The following is a 20,960-nucleotide window of genomic DNA, read 5'->3' on the forward strand; positions in this document are numbered from 1 at the left end:
TCTTGGTTAATTTGATGAGGTGTGTACCTTCTTTTTGTGTTTGTGCTTAATCGCTGCCGCTATGAATCAACAATCTTTTTATTTTTTTTATTATAATCAGAGATCGTCTCTAATACGGATAATATATTAGACATAAGCTATTTGCAGACGTTTCGTCCTACAGGGAGTACGGTTTTTGTTCTGGATAACCGAAATTTTACATTTGTTCTGCCTGGACGTTCATTGTTCGGCTAAAGACGGAACAGGTTTAGTTTAATAGAAATATGACCCTACCTATTGCTTTCGTTGTTCACCTACCACACATTAAAGGCATATATTATATCGTACAAATATAAATGGGCCTTTTGTAGCACAATATGCAAATGATGAGAGCGCGTCTTTTATAATATCATTATAAATATTTAAATTTGAAGACCCTCTGTCTTGATAGCCTGAGCCGCATTGGGATGTGGACCGCTATAGAATAAAACTTCACTATTCCTTTTCTCCTACCTGTTATACCTTTTAGCGACAATAAGCTGCGTTAATACGAATTCTAAGCCGCCAAAAATGTTCTTGCCATTATCTCCCCAACAGCTTAGTTATCTCATTCACCTTGATATCCTATGTCAGCACAATAGAATTTTCGCGCCAATGCCGCCCTCCCTATCTGATAAATATTTGCATGAAATTTGCCGTAGAATGCGCCCAACGTTCTCCGCAATCATTGAACATGTCGTTGTTCAATGCTCCCAGGTTTGGTGTAAACCATTTAGATACTCTTCAACAAAAGAAACCAGACACCGGCGAGATTAGTTAATTTGGTAAATTGTAGCATGATACATGAGAAGGTGGTTGTTGGATCCTAAAAGTTTCCTCTCTTTGTTATCAAAACCATAAAGTGCTTATATCCGCGGAAACGTCGCAAGCAAATATGATGCCACTTCTGAACGGGGAAGAAAAAGACCGATTACAGTCAAGCTCATTCAGCAAGGCCATGTAGAGAGAGAAAGAGGGAAAGCGAAAAAGCTTCATATCTCTAAATACATTTGGAGCTCTTGTCATTGGGTGCTCATTCCAGGACTCCAGCATTCTTTGCTTCCCGGACGACCCGTTAAACTAGCCAAAGCTTGACTTCGGATTTTCTGCTGCACAGCGCAGCCTAGCTTCCACTGTTCCAGCGTGACGTTAGGGATTATTGTCATTGTATTGATTTTCCGACAGGCCCTTGTTTTGTTATATAGTTTGGGCTCTCTCCCAACCAAAGACACGTGTCCCTGTGTATGGTCGGTGTTGCATATACAAAGCTTTCGATAAGATTTTGCTTCTAGCTGCCCCCATGAGACTGACTTCTCCTTGTTTACAATCTTGTGTGGCGCGAGATACTGATTCCTGGTCCCCAGGAATAGCGCCAAAATATCTCCGTAAGTACAGGTTACTATCTCGGTCTCTTTGGCCAGTGACCGCAGTTGGTTTGCACAACTTCGAACTACGGGAACGGGCTGGATGTTCCCGGCAATGCCGTCGTGACCCGGAGCTTAAATTATGTATTGTTTTTCAGTGCTGTCCCAGGCGGCCTTTAAGATCGGAGCCACTTTTGTGCCTTGTAAGCCGTTGGTGAAACCTCGGAAAGCGTCTTATGAATCAGTCAGAATAAGCAGAGAGCACCAGGAGCTGTTGCTCTAAGCGATTGCTAGAGCAAAAATCCCTTCCTCAGCGTCAGACTCGGTGCTACTTTGTAAGAGGCGCTAATCTTCTCTTTTAGCGAAGAATCGATCACTGCCACCAAATAATCTCTTCTGTTTGAATTCATTGCCGCATCTACATAGACCGTGTTCGTCATGTGGTGGTGGGTCTTGTGATAGGTTGTGATGGGCTTGTGCCCTGGCTCGGCGCATACCCTGATGAGTGAGAGGATGCATGTTCATAAGAATTAGCGCTAATGCAAGCGTAGACTGGAAAGCGCCTGGGATGTCTGCCATCCGTGAAACCTCCTATATGTTGTCACGATAGCCCAGTCTCCGAAGCAGAGCTCATCTGTCGTAGTGCGTTGTAGCCCCTTCTTGTGAGAGAGAAATTGCACTTGCACGTGCTATTCGTATGTGTTTGCTAAGTCGAGGGCCATCATAGTAATGGTTGCCGTTCTTATTGGCAGCCCCAGCGTCACCCTATACGCGTCCCTGAGTACTGTTTCTACTTTATTTTTCTCCGGCTGGTTCAGATGTGGATAGGGAAAACTGCAGGTGTCTCTGCTTACCACAAGTGCTCGAACTCACTTGAGCGTGCCGTCCTTCATCCCCTTTCTTGTATGCGTCACTGGTGTAATCATTCGCATTATCTGGGTCGCAGATCGAAACAGCGACCTGATCGTGTGGTCCCTACCCCGATTTAACTGAATTCACATTCCTAAATCATTGCTGAACTATATTTCAGTTGTAAGAAGCGGCGTTTGATCTGTGACTAGAACCAAACAACAAAAATTGTAAAGGCCGCTTTCGTAATAAAGTATACCATTTTCAAAATGCGCAGGATACATTGTATAAAACAGATCTGGAAGGAACCATGAGAAAAAGAAATTGTGGAGGTCCTACAGCACGGAATAGTGGAACCTGTGTGTCACAGGATCATTGAGTTGCATCAGGCGTAGTTACATTACCGATGTCGTTAAGCCATCCTGCAATGTAGTGACGTGTCGATATCGCCCAGAAAGTGTCACGGACAGGCCTTGAAATTGCTCGCCTGGTCATATGCTTTAAGCTGTTAAGATGAGAGGAGTTAAGTACCTGTATGCAGCGCAAAATACCTAGGACAAAGTAAGCAACATGCAGTATACCAATCCAGAGTAAATAAATAATAAAGCCAGCAAGAAGGAGTTTATTTCGCTGCTATTTCCGCAACCTGTTACGTTCTTGCGTTCTACGTGCACGTCTCTTGCAGCCCAGTCGGAAGTACGCAAGGAAATGGTTTAGCTAGTCCGACAAGCCTCAGTGAAGGATATTTCAACTGCGAGGAGGCACTCATCGTTTGCATTGTTATCATAAATAGTTTTATTATGTCACACACGCTCTGAGCTTTTGAAGCTGACCTACATATTTTTCTTACGTGAAAGTACATGTGAACATGGTGGAACGAAGCCTTGTGTGCATTGCATTAAGTAAGGAGGTGGCTGAAGCTGTCGTTATTGTATCGACGTCTAATCAGTGATATAAAGAAATAATTCAGCCAGCGCCACTATTACGTGGGTGGGGAAATAGCTCGCATTTGACCTTCACATGGAAATAAAAGACTATTGACAGCTAGTCCATTGCACTTGTCAGCAACATGAAATGGGCTACACTGGAACCTTGAGTTGATGCATAGCAATTGTCGCTCGGGGCGTCAATTTGCGATTGTTGGTACATTATTTTTCCCGTCAAGACGGATACTGAACGCCATCATACGACTTTTTAGGTGCTCGGTTCCTACATTCAGGAACCAGAACCTAAGGCATTATTCATTGTTTCTAGTTCCCACCAAAACAGTGGCAGCGGGGGCAGACAACAGTGGGCTGTCGAGAAGAAATCCAAGCTGAGGACTTGAGCTGTGACAAATGGCTCACATAATAATCAGCGGTCCTGTAGCAATACTGAGGTCAACACACGACCATAGAAGAAATGAATGCTTCTTTCGCGGTTACGAGGAATCTACACGGCACGCTATTTCAAACATTTTGCGCATATCTATGGCGTGCGAACGCACCCCAGCCGCGGTAATCGATTGTCTGATAATTGGCTGCCGTTGGCTTCAAGTGACCTTTTTGATCGTGTGCTCATTTATCATAGCGCTAGCTTATGCACGAAAAAAAGCCTAGCGATAACAGTTCGTTGCATATAAAAGCTCTCCTGCGACCGGAGTGGGAGCGTGACTTACTCCCACAAGCTCCTAATCACGTCTCAGGGAGGATTCTGAGCACAGTAAGTAGAATTTGTTACGTCCAGGCACATCTTCTGGTTATTGGTTCATTTCTGATGAAGATGAAAAAGTGCTAAACGAATACAAGAATGCGTTTATTTTTAACTGGTGTGAAGTAGTGTCAGGAAAGGCTTCTGACGTTTAATTCATGCTTAAAAAGGAACTTTACGCTAAAAAATAATTATGAAAGCAGGTATCTCGCCGTGTTTAAAACGTGCATTTACTTTGGGGAAAGAGGGCAACAAGCCTATTGCAGAAAATGGCGGTGTGATTGATTTTTGTGACTGATAAGAAATTCAATTTTTCGATTTGATGGGTAGTGCTAAGTACAGTGAGATCTTCACTTTGTTCTACTAACGCGATAGTATGTATATCATGTATACGCCCTTATGCCGCTACCCTTCCTCCCCTTTTAAAAAAATGTAAAATCAAATATGGTTTGCGTATTCTAGTAATGCTGCAGTCAGTGATTAACAAACTGGTAAATTTTCTCCGCAGTCACCATGAAGCAAATTCTTGCAGCTGCTTGTATTTTCGGCTTCCTGGCGCTTGCTGGTGAGTTTGCTACCTGTCTATATGCTGAGACAAGCCATATGCGGAAAAATGAATTCTAGCAAAACGATGGGCAAGGATAAGTTGGAAACACATATAGGGATCTGTCGAACTGACATTCCTGTCCGCGGTTCTGTGGCCTCAGTCGCACTCCTCTACCAACATATGACACTCTTTTAAAATTTATAACATGTTTTGAATTTCTACAAATTGCATAGCTGGGTAATCAGATGGTTTTTGGGACGTTTTCTTCTACAAAGGTTGCGGCTACCAAACATGTTTCAAAAAATTAAACTTCCAGTAAGTTTCATTTTTAACAACGCGAAGTCCAAAGTCCTCTAGTACTCGGGCGGGCGAAAAAACTTTACCTCAGGAAACTAGATTGAAAGGTAATAGTCCCAGGTCAAAAATGTTATGTTGTTTTATTATACATTTCTATTTCCAATGCCTCAACGACCCCAAGAGTGCTGGGTTTTACATTAGGCGTGAGAGGATTATCGCGAATGAAAGAAATAATTGTTCAATGACGATATTGAAATGGCTTGGATTAGAATGAACGACGCTGTCTGCGGGACGATCGTTGCAGTCGACCGTTGTCCTTACAAAAAAATGAGTTGAGGTGCGTCGTCGCTCGGGCATGTGGCGGATAAACGGCCAAGGTGTGGATGATGCCACTGGATGTCAGGTGAATCGGCGTGGTGACTGCTGTGCTAGATGATAAGGCATGATAAAATGTATGAAATAAACAGAGTCTAGATATTTTACGGGCGAGCTTGTAAGCTTTGAAGACCAGTATTAGATTTAAGATTACTGACGTCAGTATTGCGAGAATACGAAACCGCGCAGCTAGATCCATCTTGTCTGCCCATTCGTATCATGAAAGTGTCACCAAACTAAAATGCAATGCTCATCTATCAAATTTAGCTAACCGGCGTAGCATCGCAAGACTATCTCTATTTCATAAATTCTATTATCATCTTTCGCACGAATCTCTTATCATCCCTGCATACCGCACCTCCAGCCACACGAACCACGAAAAGACAACCCATCCTCCGCAAGCCCGTACATCTGGGCCGGCTTGCACGATAAAGTCCGAGCTAAGTCCAGACTTAAATGGTGTCTTTAGAAAGACCAAGCTTATTTAAGACGGCTCGTGTTCTGAACGTCGAACGCTTCGGGTTCAAGTTCACCAGAGTGGCTTCCCAGAACGGCCTCAGCAACCACTGGGGCATTTTTCCTCGTAACACAATCTTAAGCCGCAAAAAGCAATGGCACGGATTTTACACAACGCAAAATTGACGGAATGTGTACATCTTACAGCAGGGACAGTGTCAGCGCATCCCTGTATTTCCCTAATTTCTCAACTTAGACACCTGGCGTCCTTGTGTCTTAACCAAGACAGCACTACAGTCGTAATAATACAAGCGACTTATTCAAGTCAGGACTGAAGCCCTGTCTTGACTCCAGTCTTAGGCGTCCATGCTAGTGGCCTATTCTTTAGACTCCAGTTAAGTCTAGACTTAGCTAAGACAGTCTTAAGATTGTTTTGTGCAAGCGGGCCCTGCTCATCTATATTCGTTTTTCGTGCGCACAGCAAAAGATTGGAATGACTTGCCTGCCGACGTAGTGCTCCATAAAAACCCATCACTGTTCAAATCATCACTTGAAGCAATATTATGCCCTGAAACAATACCCCTTCAATGGGGCCTTTGAGGTTGTAATAAATAAATAAATAAATAAATAAATGAATTAATGAATAAATAAATAAATAAATAAACAAATAAATAAATAAATATATAAATAAATAAATAAATAAATAAATAAATAAATAAATAAATAAATAAATAAATAAATAAACTGTCAGAGAAGACAATTATAGCTGCACTAGTTTGGGTTAATTCAATGGTGTATATCAGGTTTTGAAGATGCGGGTCCCACAATGGGCAGGCGTACTCCGATTCTGGCCTTACAAGAGTTACATAAGCTAGATGTTTTATGGAAGAATGTGCGTGAGCTAGGCTACGTCGAAGGAACCCAAGTGTACGGCTATCATTATTAAAGGATGTAATTTGAGAATGCCATGTAAGATCGCTGGAAATTGTGACACCTAAAGAAGATACCGAGGAATTAGTATTTTTGTTAAGAAAGTAGTTGTATGAAGGGTATTGCTGGCATCCGTGGAAAGTAATTTGTGCCTTTTGTTAGCACTAGGGGTCAATAACCAATTTCGACACCATTCCTTTTACGTTTTTTAGATCGGCCTGGGGAGCCAAAGTATCTGTAGGGTTTTGTTTGGGACGATAAATACCACAATCGTGAGAAGAGATGCAGCTGGGTAGGTCATTATTATATATAGACCGTTTTATCATGGGCGCTGCCATTTTGTGTATGTGGCGCCATCTAGCGGCCGAGTTGTGAACAACCGCCATGCTGGTATGTGGGATCCCATCCGCGGAACAGGCGACAAGTAGCGCAAATCGGCATTTTGGAGATTTCGCATGCAATGTTTTGCTTTCTGAAAGTACCTAGCTGAAAGAAGGAAAAAATTTCAGCAGCAGCGAAGCTATTCGGTCAGAAATGACAAAAAATTATGCTCCTGATCAGGCCGGCTTAAGGCTACAAGCCTGATTACAATGAGTGTGTAACTTTTATGTGGCACAGAGAGGCGGCGGCGCACCACTGGCCACGAGGGTAGCTTTCGATCTACTTTTTATTCTTAAAGGATTTCTAGAGACGGTTTACCGTAACAATTTGAGGAAAGAAAGCAAGCGCATGTAGCCATTTCATGTCACGTTTAGGAGCAATGCTAATCGCGCTACATTTGTTGGGTCAACTGATCATTCATATACTCTTTACTGCTTGAGCGGCTATTGCGGAAGTTCCCACACCTCCACTGGGGTTCTATTCTTAAGTATTCATTATCCATTTCGGGTCCATTTAATCTACCCTGGCTACTTTTGTTGGGTGACAATCAGGCAGGATGTTCAAGAGTCCTCTACCAGGCAATCGGATTTCAGCATTGCCTACTTGACTCAACCACCTGTTTGCCGGTATGTGCGGGGAGTGGCGATGACTTGTCAATATCGGGAGCTGCTATCCTGCAATTTTTCTGACTGGGCGTTAGTTGCGTTTTTCTGACGATGCCGTCATGCTGACATCCAAATACAAGATAAAATGGACAATTGATACCTATTTAATAGTGACCTTAAATTATGTCCCATAATGACCTCATCAAAAGTTGATTTTGTCAACAATTATATAGTCCATTTTTCGTCGCAAGGTTTTCTTACTGCAAGCAATTACTGCTGTTCCTATGATCATATTCCCCTTTATTATATCAGACCCCGCCGGGGTGGCGCAGTGGTTACGGCGCTCGACTACTGTTCCCAAGGACACGGGATCGAATCCTGGCCTCGGCGGCCGCTTTTCGATGGAGGCGAAAAGCAAAGCGCCCGTGTGCTGTGCGATGTCAGTGCACGTTAAACAATCCCAGGTGGTCGAAATTTCCGGAGTCCTCCACTACGGCGTCTCTCATAGCCTGAGTCGCTTTGGGACGTTAAACCCCACAAACCAAACCAAACCTTTATTATCGGCAGCAAAATCTTACCAGATGCGTGTTTTCAAAAAAAAAAAAAATGTTGTAGCGCTGTTTCACTAAATAAATTGACAACTAATTTATCAGTATATTGTTGTCTTCAAGTGGGACAGGTTCTTTCATACTTGCATTAACCTCAGGTGACTGAATCGAAATAGTTCTTTACATGGCAGCAGCTCGTAAATATTTGCCGAAGGAATATCATCCACTTGTTACCCAAAGACTGCCGTTGTTGCACGGGTATTCAGTGTTTCCGGCCCGTACTTGACAAACACAGTGTTCGGAACTCGCACGAAAGGCTGCCAAAGCTAAACATTTCCGCTTGGGGCTTGAAATCCAGAAGCTGCTCGTCTTAGCCCAATTGAGTGAGTTGCAAGTGGAACAGTGTAGAGCGGCACACGCGCATACCACCGCTGTTAATCTTTTATCTTCTGTTAATCATCTCCTTTTGGTTGTTATTTTTTTGTTAATGCAAACAACTGAGTAAAAGGAAAAAGACTGTGCTAACCGCGGCAGCTCTTAGCAGTTAAACTGCGGCCGGCCGAAATGGAACGATCAGGGAAATGAAGGAAAGAAAGGGACGAAAGAAGAAAGAACAGGGAATGAAAGCACATCGCTCACATCAGCTAATCCGCTTAGATACTTTGCGGCTATTCAAGACACTCTGTGTGCAAGAGACTGCAACGTGTGCCCTTTCTCCGTAGAATGCCTTGCCGCCCCCGCTGCTATCCGCGCGTCCCCACATACCAGGCAGGAGGAGCCGCGCAGCGCGTTCCGGTTCGAGGCTATTTTCCTCCTCGCCGCGAAAACGGTCTATAAGAAAAAGAAGGGCAAATAAGGTACCTTCGGTTACACCATACAGAACAGGGGTGAAGCTGGAAGAGTAATCTTTAGCGAGAACAAACAGGAAAAGTTAGTAAGAAAATCTTTGATTCAAATAAATACAGATGCGTTTAAATTAATTCTTGACAGTTTTAGTAAAAATCGCTTGTGGGGAACCGTATCAAACACCTTTAGAAATCTAAGAAGAGTGCATCAATAGGAATATTTAGATATAAGTTGGAACTCATGCCTTTTAGAAGCAATCCAAGTTGTGTGTCACACGCAAGGCCTTTCTGAAAACCGTGATGATTGGGATAGAAAACTTCAATGGATGGTAGGAAGTGGACATGAGAGTAAATAACCTTTACCATGACTTTTGAACACACGCTTTTGAGATAAATGGGGTGAAAAGTCTTACTAGAACCCTTCTTAAGAACTAGAACAATCTTGCCCACTTCGTCGCCTTGAGGGAATATACCAGACGATAAAGTCTGCTGAAAAATGTGCGTTCAAATTGGGCTAGTTATATGTTAGTGTTTTTAAAACTTTTCGTTGATGTCCTTAACGCCTGAAGATGATAGCTTCAAGGCGTCAATCATTTTTGCTGTGCCATGAGGTGTAAACATGATGTCCGTCATGTTCGGATGCGATAAAATGGGAAAGGAAGGAAGGATTGTGTTAGCCTCTCCAGTGAATACTTCACTGAATGTATGGTTGAAGGCCTCTACATTTTCGCAGTCAGATATAGGAATGCCTGACTCGTTTGTTAAGGGCACGCGCGTATTTGAAGGTTCTAGATTTATATTCCTCCAGAACTGCTTAGGGTTGTTGCAGTTTGATAATGGTAGTGCCGATGAAAAGAATAACGTTTATACTTTACTAGCAGCAAGCGAAAATTTCGATGTGTACTGATACTTCTGCGTGCATGCGAGAAGTTAGTAGATCTTGCAGCTCTAAAGTGTAGCTTTCTTTGTTTCTTATTCGTTGTAGACGTAACGTAAACCATGGTGATATAGGATGATCGCGAATTTTCTTCACAGAGATGTACTTTAGTTAGGTACTGCATTTCGATTTTAAACACTGACCACTTTACTTCACCTGAACGTTCTTTAAACTCAAATAGCAATATGTCGCAGAATTCTCTGAGCTCAGTATTCATAGATCTGTAATCATCTTTACTGTATAAAAAGTTTGCTTTAGTGCTCGGCTTCGGACGTTTGCGCATGCAGGTAAATGGTTTGGTTTGTGGGGTTTAACGTCCCGAAACGACTCAGGCTATGATAGACGCCGTAGTGGAGGACTCCGGAAATTTCGACCACCTGGGGTTCTTTAACGTGCGCTTACGTCGCACAGCACAGGGGCGCCTTGCTTTTCGCCCCCTTTTTTTTGAAAAGCGGCCGCAGAGGCCGGGATTCGATCCGGCATCCTTGGGAACAGTAGTCGAGCGCCGTAACTACTGCGCCACACCGGCGGGGTGCATGCAAGTAAATGTTTCATGGATTACCATGTGGTCACTGATGGCGTCAATATAGGTGAGGTAGAAGAGAGCATCGGGATGCGATGTTAATACGGGATGAAGTATGTTAAAAACGCGTGCGGAGTTTCTAGTTGGCGAACCGACCATTTGTGATGATCCAAATTGGGAACACGTGTGAACGAAACGACTTTCAATGATTTGCTTCGAATCTGTAGCTTCGAGGTCGGACCAGGTAATTGACGGAACATTGAAGTCAAAAAGCATGAGGATGGGTGCGTTTGGAAACTGAGACACACAGCATGCAGGGCATCATAGAACTCGGAAACAAAAGTATTAGTTCTGTTTGAGGGTGGATGCGTGGCATCGCATCTGATGAAAAGAATTTCCAGAGGAGAATTTATTAGAACATGAGGGCACTGCAGAGTGTGATGAGCACCTATGAGGATGCCACTGCCTCTACGGTCAAAGCGGTCGCATCTAAAAATGTCGCAATCAGCAAAGCAGGATCTAAATTCGGAGTCGTTAATAGATGTGTTCAACTTGGTTTCTGCTAGTGCTATTAAATTTGCGTCGGATGTGCTGATAAGGCGTTTTAGGATATCATTCTTCGGCGGCACGCTTCCGAAGTTAGTAAGAAGGAATGAGAGGTGGCCCCAGTTCTGAAGCTGAGGTAATGCGGGTCGCTATAGCTAACTTTGTAACACTTTCTGGCTTTTATGATCAAACTTATAGTGTTTGTGCCAATTTTTAGGACATCGGATAAGGTTTGTAGGTAGCATTTTTTGATTTTTCAAATCCTAGATGTTTTCGGGCGGAGCGAGTTCGCGGACAGAGACCTTTAGAGATGCTAAAGCCAGATCCTTTGTAGTTGTTGGCAACACCAAGAACTTAATAGGTATCTTTAAAGTGGGAAAATCGAACTATTACGGGCCCTTTGCTGACGTCTTTAGTCTGTGCGATCCTGTGTGCACGTTCGATATCGCATAGCTGGATGACATTTTCAGTTGAGTGGAGCAAAACTCGATAACCTTTTTCTCCGACTTCGCCCATTTTTTGCCTTTGGTGTAGTTGAGCATAAAAAAATACTGGATTTAGGTCGGCGCGCTCATCTTTGGCATCTTTGGCATCTTCAAGTCGACTTGTCAAAGCGGCGTTCTGCTCTGAGTTTCTCTAAGAGAGCTGCTGGACAGTGTTGACACTTTCCTTGATTTGATTGAATGCGTTACATTTTTTTTTAATTTTTGTTGACCTTGTTTGTATTTTTGTCATTTTTTTCATCCTCAACAAGTTGTAGTTTTATGGATCTTATTTCCTTTAACAAAACTGACTGACCCGATTTTAGCTCATCATGGGCTCCGATTAGTTCGCGGCACCTTTGAGAAAGCGATGGTTGTGCAGGAGATGCCTCGTCAACAGTATTAGATATTTTAGTGGCACTGGGGTTTTCTTCAAAAGCGCCAGATTGCTTCAGTAAAATGAAAAGAATGCCACCGCAATCCAAAATAATTGCTCAACAAGATGGGCTTGGCAGCACTAGCAATGTACGCTGGCTGGTCGGCCGTGCAAATAGAGTGTAACGCGTTTTTACCTGCTCGAAAAGAAGGGGTCCCAGTAAAGACATGCCATAGCTGGTGTGTTGCCGAGCCCACTGGTAGGGATGGCCGAAGGAGAGCAGTTTTTATGCGGCGCATGGAGTGCCACTGGAGACGATATGACAAAACGCCGCTGTGGAGACATTCTCACATTGGAGGTCAGTGAAGGCTCCTAAGGCACGGGGCACTGACGTTGCAGCAAGTACGATTCCTTGAAAAGGCTTGATCCGCTGGACACTTTGTCCACATTGACACATTCATCATCATCATAAGCCTGACTATACCCACTGCAGGGCAATGGTCTGTCCAATTTACTTCCACTTAACAAGTTCCTGTGCTAGCTGCATCTACTTGACCCCTACGAACATCCTAACCCCAACCGCCCACTTAGCTTTCTGTCGCCCTATGCTACACCTTTATTCCCTTGGAATACAGATTGTTACCACTGACGTTGCAGCAAGTACGATTCCTTGAAAAGGCTTGATCCGCTGGTCACTTGGCATTAGATGTCCGCGAAACTTTCCTTCTGCCGTAGCAAGCTTTCTTCTATACGTTCAGTTCACTGACGGCGCAGGATGTCCGGACGTTCATAGGGGGTTCGGTAGCCAGAAAAACATGATCAGCACGAAAAAGACGTGGTCCCATACAAGACATGCCATAACTGGTGTGCGGCCGAGCCCACTCCCAGTGTTGCGCAAATGGAAGGTTTGCGTGGTCTTTAAAGATTTTTAGTGCTACTAGATGGCATTTTTTTTTGTATAAAGACCCGCTTTATTCAGGTCATACGGACGTGCTTTCATGGCCTAGGAGTAGCGTATGTGACTCGAGATCTAAGGGCTTTGGTGGACTTGAGTACAGTAGTGACGACTCCAGCCTTTAGGCCATGACATAGTGCGTCACGACGTCAGACGAACCTTCGAACAGTCAGTTCCCGGTGATATTACCTCCCTAATCAAAGGTGACTTGGCCGGGCATTGACGCGTGGGGCATGGCCTGGAGGTGACAGCCCAACTGCCAAAAGCGTACTCTTGAGCACTATTGGACTCCAACCTCGACGATGTGTGGAAGAGGGGGCTTAGCACAAGCGCAATAATCTTCCCTATCTTTATCTCAGGCTACCTTCTGTTATTCTTTATATTTCAATATTTTTACGTCACCGGTGTTCATTTGCAAAATTTATAATTTCAGCGACGGCATACGTGCTTCCCGAGCAAGAATCAGCCCTTGATGCGGTCTTCGACAACAAGATGAAATCTATTGCCGAAGACGCAGTCTATGTGGGCGAGATCTTGTGTGACGTAGCTGGGCAACTGGCTGAAGATGAAGATTTGAGTGATGAGGTAAGCGAGTACTATGGCAGATGGGAGGTGGTGGATATGCTATATCAATATATTGCTCTTTTTAAGCATTCGAAAATAGGTGGCTTTTTTTAATTGTCTGCTCAAAACAACCTTTCTTTTGTATCCATGTGGCAGGAGACTGCTGGAATAATGACCACTCGAATGAAAGCATCACTGTTTGCTTTGTTGATTGATTTCAAAACGTTGCCATGGATTGCTAAACTTCTGTTTTGGTACTTTGCGCACCAGATACTGCTTTCTAGGAACTTTGTCTCAAACAAGGTTTCCAAAACACGTTTTCGATCGCTTTCTAATATACAATTTTCTATTAAATATTTAATAGGAGCTTTACCTATATGTCTTATGTAATGAGCATGGTAGGTGTAACGCCCCTTAAAGTTATACCGAAAATAAAGTAGAATAACAACGGACGCTCACAAAATATTGCAATAAATAATCTTTGTTATTGCAATTGTTATTGTTTATTGCAATAAATAGTCTAAGAAACAGTGGTGCTTGCATGTAAATTTCATTATACTATCATTGGCGGCAATCCGAGTGCTTCCCATAGCAAAACTCAGGCACGTATCACCGCGTTGAACGGCGTCATCCAAGTCGCCGTCAGCGTTGACGTAATTTCTAGACCGAACAATGAGTACAAAAGATAAAACGCTATGTACAGAGGCTGACGAAAGAGTATGCGAATAAGAAAGCGGAGGAGGAAGGTAGGACGGTAGCGCGAAGCCAGGTTGTGTGCGGGATGCGTCCTTGCCATCTGCCCTGCCACACTTCGCCAAGGAAGGCCACGGGACAGGAACGCTTGTGTACCATCTAAACTCACACTTGCCGGAGAAAGTGTGATAGATACTGCACCTTTCCTTTCCTGCAAAAAAAAATTATAATCATATGTAGCACTGCAACGAATGTCGACAAGAGGCTAACGATAAGAGGCAAATTATAGGATTGGACGGGTAGGCTTTCGCCGTTCTCCTCTTAATAGACATTTAAGGGACATTAAAATTTCTGAGAATAGAAACACGTGAGCAAGTGCGGCTTAATTTCTATTTAAAAAGTAGAGTAATCATTTGTGTTCATCTGTTTATTTTCAGGCGGACGAATATTTCATCGGCGTTCTCTGGTCGAAAGCTAAGTCTGCAGTGAGGAACGCCACCGCTAAGGTCTCGGGAGCGGTGAAAAATGCCTACAACGAAACCAAAGAGCACTTGAAGGCGGCGAAAGAGGAAGCCAAGCGAAAAGTCACAGAAAAGGCGATGGAAATTATGGCAAAGATTTTCAGCAAATTCATGGACTCTTATGCGCTGGATGATTCCAACAGCCGCATGAGCATTTCGAAGGCAGTATCCACAATTATTGAACGTGTAGGACTAAGGCTTAAAGAACAAGGAATGCATCTGCTAGAAAGTTGAAAAAGATGGGAATAAATTGTGACTTATGCAATACTTGCGTGACGGAAATGTTATCTTTATGTCTAATATTTACGTGATAAATGAATATGAGTTGAAGAGAGGACTTCTCCTCGAAATATTTTTTCTACAAATTAATATAGTACTTCATCGCTCATATTACCTAGTATTTGCAAGCCAGGGCTAGTGAAGGAACAGAAAAAAGATTGCTAATGGGTAAATCCAGCTTGTCAAAAAATACCTCGACATGGCAGCCGATGAGAGCCTTGCACATTGTAGAAATTGAAGGTAATATCAGAGAGACCTCAAGACTAAATACAGTAGGAATTTCGACAAAAGAGTCAGAAGCGAAGCCGGCCAGGATGAACGCAGTAGCTGCGGTTGTTTTAGTGTAGCTCTTTTATGGAGCTGTGATAGAAATCTGCGCTACCATGCCAAAAGTGTGGATGCCTTCGATTGAGCCAAAAGGTGGGAAAGCAGGTGCTTTAAAACAGCTGCGTGTATTCTTGCGCTTCAACGCGGTAGAGCAGGAGAAAAATATCAACCGATGGGCGTCGCCTGTGGTTCTTATAGAAAAGAGGGTGGTACCTAAGGTTGTGCATACACTACAGGTGGCTAAGTAAAGTCATGAGAAGGATATGTGTTTTGCATCTCTTGTAGCGCATTTATGACTCCTTACACCATCGAAAGTACTGTAATTCTCATCCCGCAATCATCCCCGTGGTTACCGGGAAATACATGTCGATGGAACCAATAGCAGGCCACATTTTTTAATTGTGATGGTTAGTGTGAATTTAACGTGCCCCTTGTTTGCCTGCTTTCGACCCCTGCAACATTGAAACGAAAGATGAACTCCTAGCGTCATGACCTGAAAGGGAGGGGCTCCTCGAATATTTGGATGTTCTCGTTCTTTCTTCCGACGCCTTCTACATGAGAACGGCTGAAACGATTGCGTGTTGTTTTCGAGGCATTCTGTTCTTCTGGTCGCTCACACAAGCCCGAAAAAATGTAAGTTTGCCTTTAAAAACTAGTCTGACCGCCACATTGTGAGCGCCCGGAGCGTTGGTCCTGGCCACGTAATGACGGCCGCTGTGGCTGCATTTCCCAAAGCGAATAAACGTAAACTACGTTCTTTCCGAGTTTTATGTGGTTATTACTAGCTTTTTTTCAAACCTCCTGTTAACCACCTTAGCCACTAACCTTTCTGAGGAAAAGCACCGAACCGTTCTCGTTCCTGCAGGAACGAGGAAAACGCTTTATTGAGCTTACGACCAGTCTCCAATGTACACCTGCACATGAAGAGCTGACGAATAGGCCGAAACGTAATTGCACACAGATGTCAGCAATGTTGTCATCGGTGCATTCCTTTTTTTTTATTCATTTATTCATCTAGCGACATTGCGCCCAGAGGGCATTACAGCAGGTGGGCATATTATAGAAAGTGACATGTAAAAACAAGACACTGTCGTACAATCAAGAGCGGTAAGTCTTCAACGTAGAAGTGAAACAATAAAGTGAGGGTAAGGTGAGCAAGTAAACGGACCCAACACTTAGAACTTGCCAGCAACATATTAAGCTAAAAAAAAATAAAAGCAGAAAAGGAGGAATACAAAAGTGATAAGTAAAATGAAGCATTATGGTCAAACAATCAGCCAGAACGGCAAACCGTCACGGTATGAAGGAAGCAGTCAACTGAAAAGACAGTAAGTAGGCATAGCAGACTCAACTCAAACTGGTCAGCAGCATACTAAAAGCAGAAAAGCAGGATATACATCTTTACACGGAGACAAGGAGGTGCTGCAACAGTAGAATTGGAAAAGTGTCGTCAGCCGCCGAGAATACATATTATGATAGTTTGTTTTATTGTTTTATTGTTCGTGGGAAAAGAGACGATTGGTACACAGTTTGAGACAGGCTATTTCACGAATTTTGCAACTGTGGTCTTTCCTGGAGGAAATAAACTTAGGCGGTTTTAGATAAACATCGCGATTAACTGAAACCTTTCCCCGCGCTATTTGCTTCAAAAGGGTCAGCCTAGATACGGAACTACGTGTTTCGAGAAAGTGCCATGAAAGGGCTTTCTTCAGTGCGGTAAAGCTAATGTTCTACATGTAGGCTCGTCACGAAACGCTCGGCCCTATTTTGAATAGCTTCTAATTTATTTATACGTGTAATGGAACTGGAATCCCAGACTGCGGCGGCATACTCTACAATGTAGCGCACGTACGTAAAATACAAAGTATACTTAACATCACAAGGGGCAGCCCTGAAATTGCGCTTGATGAAATTAGGTGCACGGCCAGCTTTCATAGTTATATATTCTACGTGTTTATTCCATGTAAGGTTTGCGTAAAAAATAATTTCAAGTTATTTTACATCATCAACCAAAACTAAATTTTCTGTACCCAAGTAATACATTGCCTCCACACTTGTGCACTTTCTGCTGAACCAGATGTAATTACATTTTGAATAAATAAGTTTCATATTCCGTTTGTGACGCCATATCGTGATACGATTAATATCTGTTTGGAGCTTAGCAGCATCGACCTGCGTGGACACATTTCTGTTTATAACACAATCGTCAGCATACAATCGGATATGAGAGGTGATGTTAGTACCTATGTCATTTATGTAGATTAGAAATAATAAGGATCCTAGGACTGAGCCTTGAGGTACCCCAGACGTTACAGGTGACATGTAAGATACAGAGCCATTGATTAAATCCTTCTGAGAGCGATCAGATAGGTGTTGTTCGATCTATCTCATAACTGAGTCAGGTGGACCGAGGTATGGAAGTTTAAAAAGGAGGAGAGAGTGTGGTACGGTGTAAAAAGCTTTTTTAAAGTCTAATAAAACACAGTCGATTTGCGCGCCAGAGTGAAATGCAGCAAAAATGTCGTCGGTGAATTCCAGGAGTTCAGTGACGCAGAAACATTCTGCCCTGAACCCTTGTTAAGTATTACTAAAGATTTTGTTGGCCTGCAAGGGATCAATTGCTTTGTAGTAGATGATGTGTTCTAAGGCTTTGCAACCCACACTGGTACGACAAATTGGTCTATAATTCGAGACAACACGACGACCTGCCTTGTGTACCGGAACTACGTTGGCCGTTTTCCGTTCTAAAGGTAGCTCACTTGTTTCCAGAGACTTGTTAAATATGATGACCAGGGGTCTGGCTACACTTGCCGCACAGGCCTTTAAAACTGCACATGGGTTGAAATCTGGACCAGATGCTGAGTTGGGATTTAGATCAGAGAGCAGTTTCGTCGCTACTTCACAGGTCGCAAAGAACAGAGACATTGGGGGGTAGATTATGATTCGGTGGTACTTGGTTGGCTAAAGATGGGGGAGTAGAAAAAACGCATTGAAAGTAACAGTTGGTTGTTCAGAGGGTATGGGTGGAATAGAAGATTCGTCTTTCCGGCTGGACCTAACAAATCCCCATAGCTCCTTTATGTTTTGTTTGATCTCATGGCTTAGCGAGGCCTAAAATTTCAGCTTTGCGTCTTTTATTTTTATTTCCTGTCGTAATTTTCTGACGTAAGTGCAAGTAATAACTTTACCAGGTCATCGGTTTTCATTCTTTGATATCTAGAATAAAGACGAGATCGTTTACTAATTAACTGTTTAAATTCATTGTTGAACCATAGCTAAGACAAAAGATTTTCTTCGCTCATAGGTGGCGTGATCAGAACTTGTGCGCATAAAGTGTCGGCACCAGTGACACTGAAGTGTCACAGCAGGTGCGTGAACAGAGTCCATCATAGTTTAGGGTCTCGTTGATAATTTGTCGCCTTCGGTAGCTTTCCACTGGCTTTATTTCCTCTGGAGAATGAAGACTGCGCAACTAGCAGGTTCTGGTGTTTTCTGCGCTCGAATGGTGTAGACATGAACGATGATACGAAATATTTTACTTCGATCTGTCGGGAAGTGAATATAACTGGCCAGCTGCAATACAGCGTCACACCGCGGTATCTCTAACTCGACGAGAGGACACAAGGACACAGCTCACTATTGCGCCCTTCATCCTGAATAGACGAAAGAAGGGAGGATTGAAGCAAGCATGGTCAAGGCGTGGTTAGAGAGCGCGCTATCCCTAAACCTGTATCACGCACAGAACGGTATGAAGAGAAATGAGGTCGCTCTGCCATAGCAGCATTCCGAAGTGTGAGTCCGATCACTTTCCAGATTGATAAAAATTGTGAGGACTCTTAAGCTCCGCCTTCAAAAAAATGACGCTATAGTGTAGGCTACTATCCTAAGGGCAAAGCTCCGCTCCACACAAGCCGAATGAACGTGCCTGCTTAATATATGGGTGACAGGTCTGACTCAGAATGCAAGGCCCCTGCCTGACTGATTCTGATATCTCCCTCCAACCCTGCCAAATGAAACCTCATTCAACACAATCAGAGTGCAGTCCCGTCAGTTAAATAGATATGTACAGTTAATTTCACGGTTTCTCAAAACATGGGGAGGCGAAAGAAAAAGCTTCGGAACCGCAGCTCGACAAGCTCTCACCCCCGTATTTACACAGAAAGGAGGAGCGCATAAAAGCGACGTGTACATACACATCAGCTATACAGAAATAATGCAGTGATAAATTTATGCAGAACGAAAGCAACGCGAAATTACTACAACTTCCATAAGCCCCACACTCAAATACATAGAGTCACGCTCATCATGACTGTATATTTCAAAGCCCAAAACAGCAACAAAAACACAAAAATATCTGAGTAGAATTAATTACACGTACTTTCGATACAAAATCACAGCAGACAAAGGAAAACGTTTTTGAAATGTAATGAACATATATCACGACAATGAACAATTCCAGACATGTTTACTGAGGGAATGAATCTCTGACCACTAATTTCGAAGCATTCATTAATCAGCATCTTTCGGGCCTACATAATTTAATATACTTAGTACTGTCTGTCGTAGCAGTTGGTCGCCGTGTTAGATCGGTTGGAATGCACTACTCAGCGTTCATAATGCGAAGTTATAAAATAATGCCTATTTGTTCACACGACTGCCAGAGCAATGTTAGGATTAACATTTTGTTTCTTTTCATCTCTTAGCATTTTACACAGGCGATAGTTATAAAATTTCTTTGTGTCAAATATTTATCTTCTTGAGGAAAGTATCTGGGGAACAGTTTGGTTTATAATTTGTAAAAATACACACTACCCTATTTTGCATTACTGCCAGTTTGCTAACGGTGATGGCTGTTATTTTGCCCCATACAAAAAAAGAGAAGATTATTTTTGATAACACTATTGTATGGTAAATAACTAGTCTTGTGCTAAGCGCAAACTAATCTCAATCTCAATTTCTAGTTAATAGTTCTATAATGCGAGCGAAACTCATTATGATGTAAATTGTATGAGCGTCCTATAGCATGTATTCTCAAAAATTTACTTCAAAAGTTCTAAAGTTTGTAACGTTTTAAATAGGTTGCTAGTTTAGATGCAGAATATTATTCGATTCAATGACTTTGATTTCAGCTCTAAAGACAATCTTTTTTTTGTGTGCATGAACAAAGAATCCATTGTAGGCAAAGCAAGCGCTAAATTGGCTTAAATGACTATTAGCGCGATTGACAATCATTTCGTATTCGCTTCCCTCAAAAAAAAGAACAAGCTGGTGTCGTTGGCAAAATTTATTAATTTCAATTTCGTGTTATAATTGATGTTACAAAGATCTATTTATATAAATATTTATAAGACATGCTCCCAAAATTCTGCCCTGGGGGACTCTAAAAAACGCTAGGTTCAAAACGGAGGAGCTATTGATTATTATAACAGATGCATACGATTACCAATATATGATTGAATTTGTTTCAAAGCAACACAGCGTAAACCAAGAAATTCTAATTTCATCAGTAAAATGCTACGGTTAAGGGAATCAAATGCTTCTGGGAAGTATACGAAAACCTCCAGTGCGTGACGTGTCTCTTGAGTTTTTCTAGATTGAAGTCGTTTTGAGGATGCAGGGATGTTCAGTGGAACGATTTTTGTGAATCCATATTCAGATTAAGTCATAATGCTACGTTTAACAGTCAATTACACTAGTTGACAGTGAACTGCGTTTTCGAGAATTATACAAAAAAATAGGTAATATGTAAATTGGTCGGTAATCTTCATTTTTTTTGTCACCTTTTCTGTGGAGAGCGCAAACTTTCTCGCATTATAGCTTTGTTGGAAATATTCCTTTTGTCAAACATTGAAA

General features: G+C 42.7%; 1 protein-coding gene across 1 annotated transcript; it reads left to right on the plus strand.

Moving 5' to 3' along the window:
• Positions 1–3,832: 3,832 nt before the first annotated feature.
• Positions 3,833–14,768, plus strand: LOC146200025 (uncharacterized). The gene is made up of 4 exons (XM_084595321.1): positions 3,833–3,932; positions 4,429–4,485; positions 13,157–13,308; positions 14,418–14,768. The coding sequence occupies exons 2-4, from the start codon at positions 4,434–4,436 to the stop codon at positions 14,733–14,735; spliced, it is 522 nt and encodes a 173-aa protein (XP_084451447.1). The 5' UTR covers positions 3,833–3,932; positions 4,429–4,433; the 3' UTR covers positions 14,736–14,768.
• The last annotated feature ends 6,192 nt before the right edge of the window (positions 14,769–20,960 follow it).

Source organism: Amblyomma maculatum, chromosome 2 (assembly GCF_055883805.1).
Source record: "Amblyomma maculatum isolate TAMU_Amacu chromosome 2, ASM5588380v1, whole genome shotgun sequence".
Lineage (NCBI taxonomy): Eukaryota > Metazoa > Arthropoda > Arachnida > Ixodida > Ixodidae > Amblyomma > Amblyomma maculatum.